At 56.9% G+C, this 13,889-nt stretch overlaps 1 protein-coding gene across 1 annotated transcript; it reads right to left on the bottom strand.

Annotated features, from left to right (window-relative positions):
* Window positions 1-1,876: 1,876 nt before the first annotated feature.
* On the bottom strand, window positions 1,877-13,246 carry LOC123056889 (stress-response A/B barrel domain-containing protein At5g22580-like). Its single transcript, XM_044480124.1, has 2 exons — window positions 13,131-13,246; window positions 1,877-2,051 (listed from the first exon to the last, which is right to left on the bottom strand). The coding sequence occupies exons 1-2, from the start codon at window positions 13,244-13,246 to the stop codon at window positions 1,877-1,879; spliced, it is 291 nt and encodes a 96-aa protein (XP_044336059.1).
* Between the last annotated feature and the right edge of the window lie 643 nt (window positions 13,247-13,889).

The raw sequence follows: 13,889 nt of genomic DNA, 5'->3' as shown, positions 1-13,889 counted from the left end.
TAACGTGAAAACTGAGTTTTTTAAATACATTGAACTACTCCGTTTTTTGAAATTGAACTTCTTGGTTTTAATCTTTAGCACTGGGAAAATCTGAGTTTTTATAAACATCAAACAACTTCATATTTTTTAAATTTTGGACATCTTGGTGTTATTCATTAGTAACGGAAAAGTCCTAGTTATGTAATAAATATCGAACCGCTCAATTACTTAAATTTGAACTTCTATGTCTTATTTTTAAAAGAAGGAAAAAACTGTTTTTATAAACTTTTTGAATTGCTTGGTTTTTTCAATTTGACCTTCTTGATATTGTAACAAACATTGAACTTCCCCATTATTTAAATTTGAACCTCTAGGTTTTTTTGTAGAACGGGGAAATTCCATTTTCTCTATAAATTTTGAGTTGCTCTATTTTTTTAATTTGGCCTTCTTGGGTTATTCTTTAGTAACGGAAAAAATCCCTAATGTAGTAATAAGCATTGAACCGCTCTGTTATATGTATTTGAACTTCTAGTTTTTAACGAGACAATCACATTTTTAAGTTTTATTTTCATTTTAGTAATGAAAAAATCTCAATAATTTGTAGTAAATATCGGACTTCCTTCTCTTTCTCTGTTCTTTTCTTTGTTCTACATGAGAAAATATAGTTTTCTCATTTTGTGTACTAGGCACACACACACACACACATCACATCCACACATTTTTTGGTAGTCAAATGAAAAAGGTGACAGTCCCACACACATAAACAATCAAACTCCCCTTAATTTTGAGTAGTAATAGATGAACTTCTCATGTACAATATAGTCTTGTCTCTGATACTAGTGGGTGGAGCCTCACAAGTGGACGGCGGTGCGCGTTCTTGGATAGGCGAGAAGGAAGAATGGTGATGCCGGGGAAGGTTGGATTCAGTTGTCGCTTCAGTCGTACTTTTTTTTGATTTAGAAACGATGAAATATCCGCTTCAAAGTGCTCTGTTATTTTTGTACTGCTCTATATTTTTAATTTGAGCTTCTTGGTTTATCTTTTTGTAACGGGAAAATCATAATTTTCTGGTAAAAATAGAGACCTTTCCGTGATTTATACTCGAACTTCTAGTTTTTCTTTAGAAATGGGCAATTCCATTTTTTACAAATTGTTTTTAAAATCAGAGCAATCCAAAGATATTACACCACATGTTTAGAATTAGAGCAATCCAATGATATTACAAATAGTAACAAAATGACCACATTATATACAAAGAGAAATGCAATGTTCGGGTATCATTTTTCTACGACGCACACACCTTTGTTCCCATCCACCTCCCAAAGAAAATCAGAGCCACCACCACTGAAAGCTACTCATGTAAATAGAATAAAGATGAATACTTTTTGCAAAAGCAAGCGAATACAAGTTGAAGGGACTAGTTCTAACGCGTGTAGTATTAGATCCTTCGTGTTGACCAATTCCACCAAGAACAATCCATGTGTGGAACATGCCGAACGGGATGAGGGAACGTGACTAGGAGCTGCTCCAACCTGACTTGCTTAAAGAAGTTTACCGCATCCCTGGCATGCAGCTTCTTGTGCTCCTTCTCCATCTCTACCTAGGTCGTTTACCCATGTGGCTTCTCAGGAACTACAGAGTTGAGGCCGTGAGGGTGCACGTTCGTTCGGGGGAACAACCTGGACTTCTGAACTGTTGTAGAACAAAAAAATATACATGCGATTCAGCTGCAAGCTCCTCAAAATTGTAACAAGTCCAACACATCACAGTAGCAATTATACAGGTAAAAATAGGTTCACAGAGAGGATACCGGGGAGCCGTGGTCGTGCTGTGCTACTCGCCAAAATTGGACGTCGCCATCAGAATTTTGAAATTCTAGGGGGCGGTGGTTGTTGCTTCATGAGGAACCAAAAATGGCCTCACTGTTGTCGGTGTGGCCAGTGTGGCAGGCGAAAGCAGAGTGCTTCTCGTGGCCCATGCATGCTGCCAGGTCCTCGACCTTGGCGAAGCTCATGGAGAAGATGTGGGTGAAGCCCTGCGTGAGCGCCTCCTGGTTCAGCACATCTTTTCCCCTACAACCCAACACAAGGAGCAATCAACCTAACTCTAGATAGAAAGACTTCTGAATGGCGATGCCTAATCTTGATCAAGCTTTTAAATCTAGGCCGATACAACCGATATATAGGCCGATATATCACTTTTAGGGCTCTAACTATATAAACTTAGCATATCATTTTGTAAATATCATTTTCAAACATATCATCCGATATGGACCGAAATATCAACTGGTATGGCCGATATCTAGCCCGATATGTCGACCGATATAGAACGATAGGTAGATGACAACAATTCTTTATTAGAAAGCAGTGAAATAAGATTATGCATTTACAACTTCATTATATATTACCAAAGCCACGCGCAATGTTTCTTACAAATGCATATATATTGTATTGTTGTAAATCACAGAGTGAGGACTTTGTGAATCTTTCCTTAATAGTTTCTTAAACAACAAATTAATAAACTAGGAATATAAAAATGTTATGTTAAAGCATTCACAACATACACTTTTTTTAGTAAAATGTATGTTTTGAACAAGAATCTTGCAAAAAAACTAGACATGTTTGTCGGATTTCGGGTTCCGGCAGACCCTTGAGGTTTGAACACTGGGGTGCGCATGGAGATTTCGCCTCCTACCTACCTGCACCCCTGCGCCTCGCTAAGATCTAAGCTATGGAAAGAACAACACAAGAGACACAGTGTCTATACTGGTTCGGGCCACCGTTGTGGTGTAATACCCTACTCCAGTGTGTGGTGTGGTGGATTGCCTCTTGGGCTGATGGTGATGAACAATACAAGGAAGAACAGCCTCGCGAGGGTCTGTTCTCGGCTGGGGCGATGAACTGCTGGGAGGAGTCCAGTCACCCTTCTCTCTCTCTCTGTTCACAACTGATGATGCCTCTCTCCAACCTCTAACCTCTTACCGCCCTCCTCTTTTTATCCTGCGGGTGGTTGGTCCTATTTATAGAGGCCCTAGTCCTCTTCCCAAATATCGAGTGGGAAGGGATCCAACAATGGCGGGCTAATTTGAAAGGGGACAGCTAGTACCAGTTATCCTGACAAAACTAGTCTTCGCCTGCACAAAGCTTTGGTGGTGATGCCATCTTGGGCTCCACAATGACCTCCGTCTTGCAGTCCTCCTGGTCTTGGTCTTGTTGCACCGAAATGGAAACCTTTGCCTGATGCCTCAGTACTCCGCGGCTGCGCTTGCCCCCTTTGCACCAAAGGGGAAAGGAGGACACTGCGCGGGCTGGCACCCGCCTGGCGCCCTTGGTCGTCATGGCTTGCGTCACGGGCACCTCGTGAGGTACCCCGCCTTGATCTCTCTGCCTCCTCGCGAGCCAGCCTGATGAGGCCGTGCCTGAGGAAGCTCCGCATCGTCCGCCCCGTGAGGCTTAGCCCCTCGCGACGGTCTTGGGTTTGTGTTGGTGAAGATGGGCCGTGCTGGGCCCCCCTTTGAGCCACGCCGCAGGCCGCAGGCAAGCAAGACTGGGGACCCTCGTTCCCAGAACGTCGACAGTAGCCCCCGGGCCCAAGGCGCGCCCAGACTTGGCCGTGCAGGGAGGCGGAAGGGCAAGAGCAAAGTGCCGCGGGCCCTAACAGCCTGCGACCTTGGGCGCCGTTTGGCGGTTGATTGGACGTGGGCGCCTTAGCAACCGCGTGAGTTGATAAAGGAGCGGCATCCGCCTAGGCTTTGCTTCTTGCTTTCCCCGGTTGCTGCTCAGATCCCGTTTCTTGCACCTCTCCTTCCTTCCTCCAAAATTTCCAAATCTACTCCGACCGTGTGACCTAGGAAGCCATGGCGCCTCGTCAGCCCCCGGCCGTAGCTTGGTACTCGTCTGCCCTGGACTCGCCGAACGTGTCGGAGGCGAGCCTTGCCCGGTTGCGCCGGATGGCGACGGCGCGGGGCATCAATGGGGCAAAGGTGTTCAAGGCCGGCTCCGCCACCCCTGAGGGTCAAGGGAGCACCTTCTATCCGTTCTTCGTAAGTGCCATTGTTGCTGGCCTGGTGCCTCCCTTCTCCGAGTTCTTCTTCTCTGTCCTCCGCCATTATAAGCTACAGGCTCTGCATCTCCACCCCAACTCCGTCCTTCTCCTGGCAATCTTCGCCTATTACTGCGAGGCTCACGTAGGGGTGCAGCCCTAAGTGGCCTTGCTGCGCCACTACTTCTACCTCCGGACCTCTCGTGGTCCTGCTTCCGCGTGCGCGAGCTTCATCACGTACGGTGGCGCCATTGCCATTTCGAACCCCGGGAAAAGGATTGAGGGCTTCAGGAGCAAGTGGGTCTTGGTGGATGCTGGGCACATCCACCCTCGGCTGATCTTGCCCACGGAGCAGCCCACGAGCTCCAGCGATTGGGGTCGAGCGGAGCTCGCGGACCCCCACGCGAAGCTGGTGTTGGAGAAGATGGACACGGATCTGAGGCCGGCCAACATGGCGGCAGCGAAGCTGACCAGCGCGTCGCTGCTGAGGGAATTCCTGGAGCACCAGCTGGCTCCGCTTCGGCAGTACTCACTTCCGATGTGGAGGCCCCGTCCGAGCCCCGCGGCCTTGGCCGACGGAGATCTGGCTGCGGTCCTCCAATCTCTGGTCGGGGGCGATGTGGCGCGGTTGGTGGGCACTCCTACACCCTTGTTCCTCTGTGACGACTAGGAGAAGGTAGTGGAGTCCATGCCCGTCTTCAACGGGGATGTGCCCGTGCCCATGGAAACTCCCGAGGAACCGGTGGACGTGCCCTCTGACGACTCCAGCAAAGAGGAGGAAGGAGGGGAGCGGGAAAAAGGGCCTGACTCCGAGGCGACTAACGGAGAGTCGAGGGCTCCCCTCCCCCGGCGCAGGTCCCACGTTCTCCGCCTCTCTCTGAGCGATGACGACGAGGATGACGACGAGCAGGACAGCGGGAGCTTGCCCCGATCCCGAAGAAGGACAGGACCGGGCCAATCTCCCGCGGGTCTGCCCCGGCCCCGAGGCGGACCGCAGATGCACCTTCCGCTTCCAAGCTTCCCGAGGTTGACCCTTCTAGCTGGCTTTCAGGCTTCAAATTTGGCCGGAGGCCGCTTGAGCTCACTGGCAACGACCCGTAAGCATTTGATTCTTGTCTTTATTTCTTGCTCTGCTTCTGAGGCTTGACATCCGCATCTCTTTGATAGGCTGGCGCCCGCAGCAAAGAAGTCGAAGGGAGCTCCTGAGGTTCCATCCATGGCAGCGCCTCTGCCCGCGAAGGAGGGTGACCGCGACGCACAGGCTTCTCCTGCCCGGTCGTCCTTGTGAGGCCTGGCTGAGCCGGCTGGGGCGAGCTCAGCCCCCACGGCCCAAGTGACTCCCGAGGTGTCCTTGCCTGCCGCCGCCACTACTGCCGTTGGGGCGCTGCAGACTCCGCCTCAGGATGCTGTGGCCGCGCTGCCGCCTTCTCCTCCCACTCCACCGGCTGCTGTCTCTCCGAGTCCTTCTGCCGTTCTGGATCGTGCTGTTGCTGAGCTGGACCGACTGCGGCAGGATCTTCTTGGCGCCGACCCTTGCTTGGTGGCCGGGCGCTTGGAGCTGGCTTCAAGATGGGTTCACTCCAACGCTTCGATTCGGGCGGCACTGGTCCAGGCCTCGACGGCTTGCAACAAGGAGAAGCAGGCCATCCTTGAGGCGAAGGCTGCTCGTGACGCAGCCCTGGGGGAGGTGGTCGATGTCCGTGGTCGTTGCAAGGCGCTGGAGGACGAGCTGCAAGGCCTGCGGGACCAGCTCGCGAAAGAGGTCCGCCTTCGCCAAGAGCAGGAAGAAGGTGTGAAGGCTCGCGAGCCGGCCGTCAAGGAGAGGGAGGTAGAGCTCAGGAAACGCCGTGACTGCCTAGGCGCGCCGAAGCAGGAGTTGGGGGCGAGGAAGGCCGAGCTGGACGACAAGGCCCTGGCTCTTGCCGAGGACCGCGTGGCCTTCACGGAGATGGAGGCGAAGGCTCGCTCCTCGATGAGTATGCTTTACGACAGCGGCCTGGAGAGCCCGCTGGCTGGCGCCGAGGACGGCCCCGCCAAGCTGCTTCCCTTCCTAGTTCGCGCTCTTGAAGATGTCGCCCTTGGCCTTGGCCCCACGGCCGAGGCCGAGGCGCGTGTCCTGTCTTCTGCAGCACTGACGGGGGTCCTCACCCACATCTACCTCCGCGATCCCGGCGTCGACCTCGACATCCTCCTAGAGCCAGTAAGCGGCGAGCGTGCCGCTGCCGCTGCCGAGGCCGTGAAGGGTCGCGCGGAGGCTCTGCTAGGGAAGTTCCCGGCCTTCAGCACCAAGCCGAAGCAAGGCGCTGCCGACCCCACTACTCCATGAGGCGAACCCACTCCGCGCTGCTCCACCGCCGACAAGTGACTCCGTTGTGGCTCCTGTCCTGCCTTTAATTCCTACACATGTATCATGCCTCGGGGAGGCATTTAAACTTGCATTTGGCATTGAGATAACAGTGTGGACTATAATATTTGCTTTTGAATTCCTTGAAATTTGTGCTTTTCCTTCCTACTTGCTTATGTTCTACGCCGGCAAAGCCCGGCCCCGCGCATGCCTCACCCAGCGTTGGTCCCGACCGGAAACCAGGACGGGGCCAAGGAGTGAGGGGCTACGTGACAAGTTAGGCTCCTGAGTCGCGATGCTCAGGAGTCCCCCTTGGCGCACGAACAACAAGTAGGGAGGTGTGATGTGGGTGGATCTACCGTTCTACGTCTGCAGAGCCCGGCCGCGCGCATACCTCAACCGCCGTTAGCCTTTCGAAACTAAGGAGTGAGGGGCTACGTGACCAGTTAGGCTCCTGAGTCGCGATGCTCAGGAGTCCCCCTTGACGCTCAAACGGCCTTCGTACCTTGGCTCCGTTCGGGGAGAGACGCGCGACGAACCAGGCCCGGGGGGACCTGGCTGGGCGGCGTGCGTCTGGGTGTGACCCAGGCGCAGCCCCCGTGCCCAGCCCCCTCACGCGGCACACCCGAGGGGAGGCGTTACGATGAGGCTAGACACTGAGCTCTGGGCTCCCTGAGGTTGATGCGGCCCGGGGGCCACCCTCAGTTGTTTATCACCAGCGCGGAGCATAGCGCTTCTGTATGTGTACGGGCATAGCCGCTCCTCGGCAGTGTTGTCAGCCAGCACGGAGCATGGTGCTTCCACTGGTACGTGGGAGGGGGCCCCCCTCTGGGAGGAGCCCCCGGGACATGTACATCCCCGCTCTGACACGTGGCTGGCACGGTAGGGCCTGGCGAGGTGTATTTGGGCACCCGTGAGCCAGCGCGGGACTCACGGGGCCCTACCTCTAGGCGAGTTGCGCCTGGCACTGGGCCTTATCTTGTGATGTGTCCCTGCAAATTTGGTTAGATGTCGGCACTCTACGTCCTCGGGTCCTGGCCCTCGAGCTGGTCTCAGCCGTCGCTGGTATGCCAGGTCGTGATGCTGTGGACAAGGCCAGAGGGTGAGGGCTGGAGAGCCAGTAAGAGCCCTGAGTCGCGATGCTCAGGTACCCCCCCTTTAACGTGCAAGTGGTCGGCATGGAGAAGAAGAGGTGTCGTGGACCGGCATCAAATAATCAAGCATGGCGGGTCTAACGCATAACCGGAAATAAACGCAAATGGGATACATGTCGCTGGGCCTGGCCCGAGCGACTTGGGGATCATGCAGCCCGAGGGGCGCCCCCAACAAGGTAAGCTAACAACATGAAATAAAAGGGATACACGTCGCAGGGACGGACCCACGCGGCCTGGGAATAATGCAGCCCTGGGGGGCGCTCCCAGCTGGAAATGAAACTTGAAAGATGTCACCTGATGACGTTGAGGACGAAGGAGCGTTGGTGTAGCAGACTCGGTGGGGTGTGGAAGCCGATCCTCACGAGCCCCCAGGCCCAGGGGCCTCAGGAGGTTCCGAAGGCGCTGGCGGCTCCTCGCGGACCATCTCCATCTCTGCCAGGGCTGCGGAACGTCTGGCCTCTTGTGCCTCTGTGATGCCCCTCATGAGGCGCTGGTACGTGGTAGCCGCGTTCGGCAAGCCGTAAGGCATGCGAACGTAGCTGTGGGGTGGACCTCCGCAGCGCCCCACTCGCGAGGGCCAGAGGCGCTCCAGAGAGGCGACTCGGTTGAGCCCTGGTATGTCGATGCAGACGCGCGGCCCACCATCCTCGCCTGGATGGGGAGCCACTGCTGGTAGGCGGCGGCCGCCTTTCATGACTCTTGACTCCTGTAGCTCCTGAATGGCCTTGCTGACGAACTCCTGAGGGTCTGGCTCTCCTTGCCTTGCACCTTCTTGAGGGAAACGTGCTCCGAAACACGCCTCCATGTGGTGCCCAAGCACCTCCCTCGTGACCCTAGCTAGGTCGGTGGCCCTCCGGGGGAGAGCCCCCGAGCCCTGCCTGAGGGGGGCGCCGGGCGCGCTTTCCTATGCGATGGAAGGAGGTTCCCCCTGGGCAGGCGCGGGCCCAGAGGGGCCTTCCTCCTGAGTGGTCGGGCCGGACGATGTCTTCTTCTTCTTGGGGGCGGTCTCGGGAGGCCTCCTGCTTCCGTGATCCGGGTCTTCCAGTGACGCGGCTTGAAAGGCTCATTCCAGGGAACACACCGCGTCCTTCTCTTCACAGGGCACCGTGATGACTCCGCCACTTCCTGGCATCTTGAGGACATTGTAGCCGTGGTGAGTTACGGCCATGAACTTGGCCAGCGCTGGGTACCCAAGGATGGCGTTGTACGATAGGTGAATGTGAGCGACATCGAAGTCGATGAGCTTGGTGCAGTAGTTGTCGCGTGCCCCGAAGGTGACAGGGAGGCGGACCTGCCCAATCGGGACCGTGGAGCCGTCGGTGATTTCGAAGAAAGGCTTGGTTGGCTGAAGCTGGCTGTACGGCACTTGGAGATTGTTGAATGTTTCCGCGGACAGGACGTTGAGCCCTGCCCCGCCATCGATGAGGGTCCTGGTGACCACCACGTTGCCGACGATTGGGGAACAAAGCATCGGGAGGACTCCGGCTGTAGCCGCACACTTGAGCTGATCTGCTGAGCTGAACGTGATGGCGCACACCGACCACCTGAGAGGGCGCGTGGCTTCGAGCCTGGGGAGGACTGCATTCACTTCGCGGGTGAACTGCTTGAAGATGCGTTGAGAGGCTGGGGCTTGAGCCCCGCCCAGGATGTAGGCGATCGCGCACGGCTCCTGGAAGCCCCCAGCCCCCTCGTCCTGGTGGCGGTCCTCGTTTCTCCTTGGCTGCGGCGGCAGTGGAGGGAGGCCTGCGTTGCCTTGCAGGAGATCCTCGCGAGGCTGATCCCTCCAGTCTCCCTCGCAAGGCGGGTCTTGCCAGCGATCCTCGCGAGGTTGATCGCGCCACCCTTGGCGCGGGCCACGGTCTTCCCAGCGTCCTACGTTCCTTCCTCCTCCTCGACTGTAGCCCCGAACACCGCGGTCGGGGCGACGGCCGATCCTTCCTTCTCGCACGGCTCGGAGCTCTTGACATTCGTTGGTGTTGTGGGTGTGGAGGTCTTGGTACACACAGTACCGGCTGCTCTTGGAAGGTTCGGGCTGATCTCTGCCCCGCTTGGTGTCTGGTTCTGCCGCGAGCACGGCAGCCCCCTTGCGCTTCACACCCTTGGTCTTGGGCTTCTTCTCTTCTGGGTCTGCAGCAGGCAGCTCGAGGAGGGAGAGACGCCCTTCCTCAGCCTTGGCACACTTGCTTGCCAAGTTGAACAGCTCCAAGGAAGTGCACAGGTCTTCATGCATCGCCAGCTCCTCCTTCATCTTGACATCGCGCACGCCGTCGGAGAAGGCTGAGATGATGGCCTCCTCAGTCACCTTGGGAATCTTGAGGCGTGCGTTGTTGAAGCGCTGGATGTACTTCTGCAGGCTCTCCCCGGGTTGTTGCTTGATGCGGCGCATGTCGCTCACGGCCGGTGGCCGGTCGCGAGTACCTTGGAAGTTGGCGATGAAGCGGGTGCGCATCTCGTCCCAGAAGGAGATCGTGCCTAGAGCCAGGTTCAGGAGCCAGGTGTAGGCCCCGTCCTTGAGCGCCATGGGGAACCAGTTCGCCATGACCTTCTCGTCTCCGTTGGCAACTTCGATGCCCAGCTCGTAGAGCTGGAGGAACTCCGCAGGGTCAGCCGTGCCGTCGTAACGAGGAGGCAGGTCTGGCTTGAACTTGCCGGGCCACACGACACTGCGTAGCTAGGTGGTGAAGGCGCGGCAGCCTACTGTGGCCACGGGAGGCCTTGGGTGACGGGGAGCTTGGTCTTGCATGTCCCCATGCGCTGCAGCTGGGAGCAGCGCGGGGTCTTGACGCGCGGGAGCAGGAGCATGGTTGCGACGTGCTGGAGCAGGGAGCGCCCGGGCAGCTTCTTGCGGGCGAGGGACTTCTTGGCAGCTCTGCTCTTGCCGCGCTGGCACCTGACGGAGCGGGTTCCGCCCAGGGGCCAAGCGCCTTGGAGCCATGGCGCCTTCCTGAGGAGGAGGCTGCCGGGGCGCCACCGGAGCTTCGTCGCCCGCGCGGGGCATGGTGCGGTGCAGCGGAACGGATGGCGCAGGGGAGCCCCCTGCGGTGCGGATGAGCTCGGCGACGCGGTCGAGCCGTTCTTCATAGACGTCGTCGACGGGACGGTAGTGCAGGAGCTCGTTTGCCGCAATGAGCGCAGCTGGAGCCTCCATGGGCGCGCGGAGCGCGCGGGACGAAGAACCAGCTGGGGTGAGCGAGGGAGTTGCGGTGCGGCCGTCTTGCCGCACGGACGGATGCTGAGACGATGCTTGCTGCTCGTCCCCTGCCGGGCCGGTGGCGGCGTTGACGGCAGGTGACGGGGAACGGCGAGGACGCTCGCCGACAGGGGCCGTCTGGGCGACGCGGGAAGCGAGAGCGGCCCGGCGCTCGACGTGGGCCCGACGAGCGTCAGACATGGGCGTGATGGTCGGAGGAGAACAGGGTGGTGGAAGATGAATCCCGACGCACCCCTACCTGGCGCGCCAAATGTCGGATTTCGGGTTCCGGCAGACCCTTGAGGTTCGAACACTGGGGTGCGCACGGAGATTTCGCCTCCTACCTACCTGCACCCCTCCGCCTCGCTAAGATCTAAGCTATGGAAAGAACAACACAAGAGACACAGGGTTTATACTGGTTCGGGCCACCGTTGTGGTGTAATACCCTACTCCAGTGTGTGGTGTGGTGGATTGCCTCTTGGGCTGATGGTGATGAACAATACAAGGAAGAACAGCCTCGCGAGGGTCTGTTCTCGGCTGGGGCGATGAACTGCTGGGAGGAGTCCAGTCACCCTTCTCTCTCTCTCTGTTCACAACTGATGATGCCTCTCTCCAACCTCTAACCTCTTACCGCCCTCCTCTTTTTATCCTGCGGGTGGCTGGTCCTATTTATAGAGGCCCTAGTCCTCTTCCCAAATATCGAGCGGGAAGGGATCCAACAATGGCGGGCTAATTTGAAAGGGGACAGCTAGTACCAGTTATCCTGACAAAACTAATCTTCGCCTGCACAAAGCTTTGGTGGTGATGCCATCTTGGGCTCCACAATGACCTCCGTCTTGCAGTCCTCTTGGTCTTGGTCTTGTTGCACCGAAATGGAAACCTTTGCCTGATGCCTCGGTACTCCGCGGCTGCGCTTGCCCCCTTTGCACCAAAGGGGAAAGGAGGACACTGCGCGGGCTGGCACCCGCCTGGCGCCCTTGGTCGTCATGGCTTGCGTCACGGGCACCTCGTGAGGTACCCCGCCTTGATCTCTCTGCCTCCTCGCGAGCCAGCCTGATGAGGCCGTGCCTGAGGAAGCTCCGCATCGTCCGCCCCGCGAGGCTTGGCCCCTCGCGACGGTCTTGGGTTTGTGTTGGTGAAGATGGGCCGTGCTGGGCCCCCCTTTGAGCCACGCCGCAGGCCGCAGGCAAGCAAGACTGGGGACCCCCGTTCCCAGAACGTCGACAGTAGCCCCCGGGCCCAAGGCGCGCCCGGACTTGGCCGTGCAGGGAGGCGGAAGGGCAAGAGCAAAGTGCCGCGGGCCCTAACAGCCTGCGGCCTTGGGCGCCGTGTGGCGGTTGATTGGACGTGGGCGCCTTAGCAACCGTGTGAGTTGATAAAGGAGCGGCATCCGCCTAGGCTTTGCTTCTTGCTTTCCCCGGTTGCTGCTCAGATCCCGTTTCTTGCACCTCTCCTTCCTTCCTCCAAAATTTCCAAATCTACTCCGACCGTGTGACCTAGGAAGCCATGGCGCCTCGTCAGCCCCCGGCCGTAGCTTGGTACTCGTCTGCCCTGGACCCGCCGAACGTGTCGGAGGCGAGCCTTGCCCGGTTGCGCCGGATGGCGACGGCGCGGGGCATCAATGGGGCAAAGGTGTTCAAGGCCGGCTCCGCCACCCCTGAGGGTCAAGGGAGCACCTTCTATCCGTTCTTCGTAAGTGCCATTGTTGCTGGCCTAGTGCCTCCCTTCTCCGAGTTCTTCTTCTCTGTCCTCCGCCATTATAAGCTACAGGCTCTGCATCTCCACCCCAACTCTGTCCTTCTCCTGGCAATCTTCGCCTATTACTGCGAGGCTCACGTAGGGGTGCAGCCCTCAGTGGCCTTGCTGCGCCACTACTTCTACCTCCGGACCTCTCGCGGTCCTGCTTCCGCGTGCGCGAGCTTCATCACGTACGGTGGCGCCATTGCCATTTCGAACCCCGGGAAAAGGATTGAGGGCTTCAGGAGCAAGTGGGTCTTGGTGGATGCTGGGGAAGCTTCGCGTCATCCGCCCCGCCTGGCTTGGCCCCTCGCGACGGTCTTGGGTTTGTGTTGGTGAAGATGGGCCGTGCTGGGCCCCCCTTTGAGCCATGCCGCAGGCCGCAGGCAGGCAAGACTGGGGACCCCCGTTCCCAGAACACCGACAATGTTTTCTCCAATATGTCTACATATATATCATCTGATATATCACCCGACATCCGACGTCCGATATGTCGAAGCCAAACCGATACGAACCCGATATCCGATATTTTGAAGCTTGATCTTGATTTGTTGTCGCTCAATTAAACTTTGACATAATGTTGGTCGCTGGTGCAGTAAAGATGTAGCAGACATTTTGAAGTGTATCGTGCATTAAAGATGGAATCCCTTTTTCGGAATGAAACAAATGAAATGGAAATGCATACCATCCGAAGAATTTGACGGTGTCAAGCTCCCCAGCGAGCTTGGTGAGCTCCTCAATGATGTCGTCCACCACCACGCCCTCCTTGAACCTTACCAGGCACAGGTGCTTGAACTCCATGGCTCAACAAGTCACAAGTGTAAAGCTGCGCCAAGCTTTCTCCTCCGGTGGCTTTGCACTTTGCAGCGGATGCATATCATCATGCCACGGTGCTGGCCATTTTATGGACGTGATGAGAGCTCTATTCCGGTGTTGTCGGTGTGGACTTCTGAACTATTGTAGAACAAAAATATATACAGGCGATTCAGCCGCAAGCTCGTCAAAATTGTAACAAGTCCAGCACATCACAGTAGCGATTATACAGGGGAAAAAAGTTCACCGAGAGGATACCGAGGAGGCATGGTCATGCTGTGCTACTCGCCGGAGTTGGATGTAGCCATCGGAATTCTGAACTTCTAGGGGGGCGGCTGCTTGATGAGGAACCAAAATTGGCCTTGCTGTTATGGTGTGGCCAGTGTGGCACGCGAGGTGGTCCGCGTTTGCTTGCACGCGACAGGGGGAGCGGTGCCTAAGCTCTACCGGCGGCATCCTCGGGGAGGCGGGGAGTGTAGATCGCAGGTGGGATCTCTGCGGCACGTAACAAATACGAGATGCAGGCAGTGTCGCGGCGTAGGTCGCGTAGGAAGGGAGGGAAGGTCGAGCCGGAGGGGGGGAGGTCGCATCGGAGTGGCAGAGGTGGTCGGGGTGGAGGGCGGCGGCGGAG

Source organism: Triticum aestivum, chromosome 3A (assembly GCF_018294505.1).
Source record: "Triticum aestivum cultivar Chinese Spring chromosome 3A, IWGSC CS RefSeq v2.1, whole genome shotgun sequence".
NCBI lineage: Eukaryota > Viridiplantae > Streptophyta > Magnoliopsida > Poales > Poaceae > Triticum > Triticum aestivum.
This window is presented reverse-complemented; position numbering and strand designations above follow the sequence as displayed.

Bases quoted from the DNA above. Each gene is read 5' to 3' on its own strand.
- LOC123056889 (XM_044480124.1), bottom strand. From the start codon at position 13,246: ATGGAGTTCAAGCACCTGTGCCTGGTAAGGTTCAAGGAGGGCGTGGTG. The intron at 2,052-13,130 runs GTATGCATTTCC...GTTGGGTTGTAG, and splicing joins ACCGTCAAATTCTTCGGATG to GGGAAAAGATGTGCTGAACC.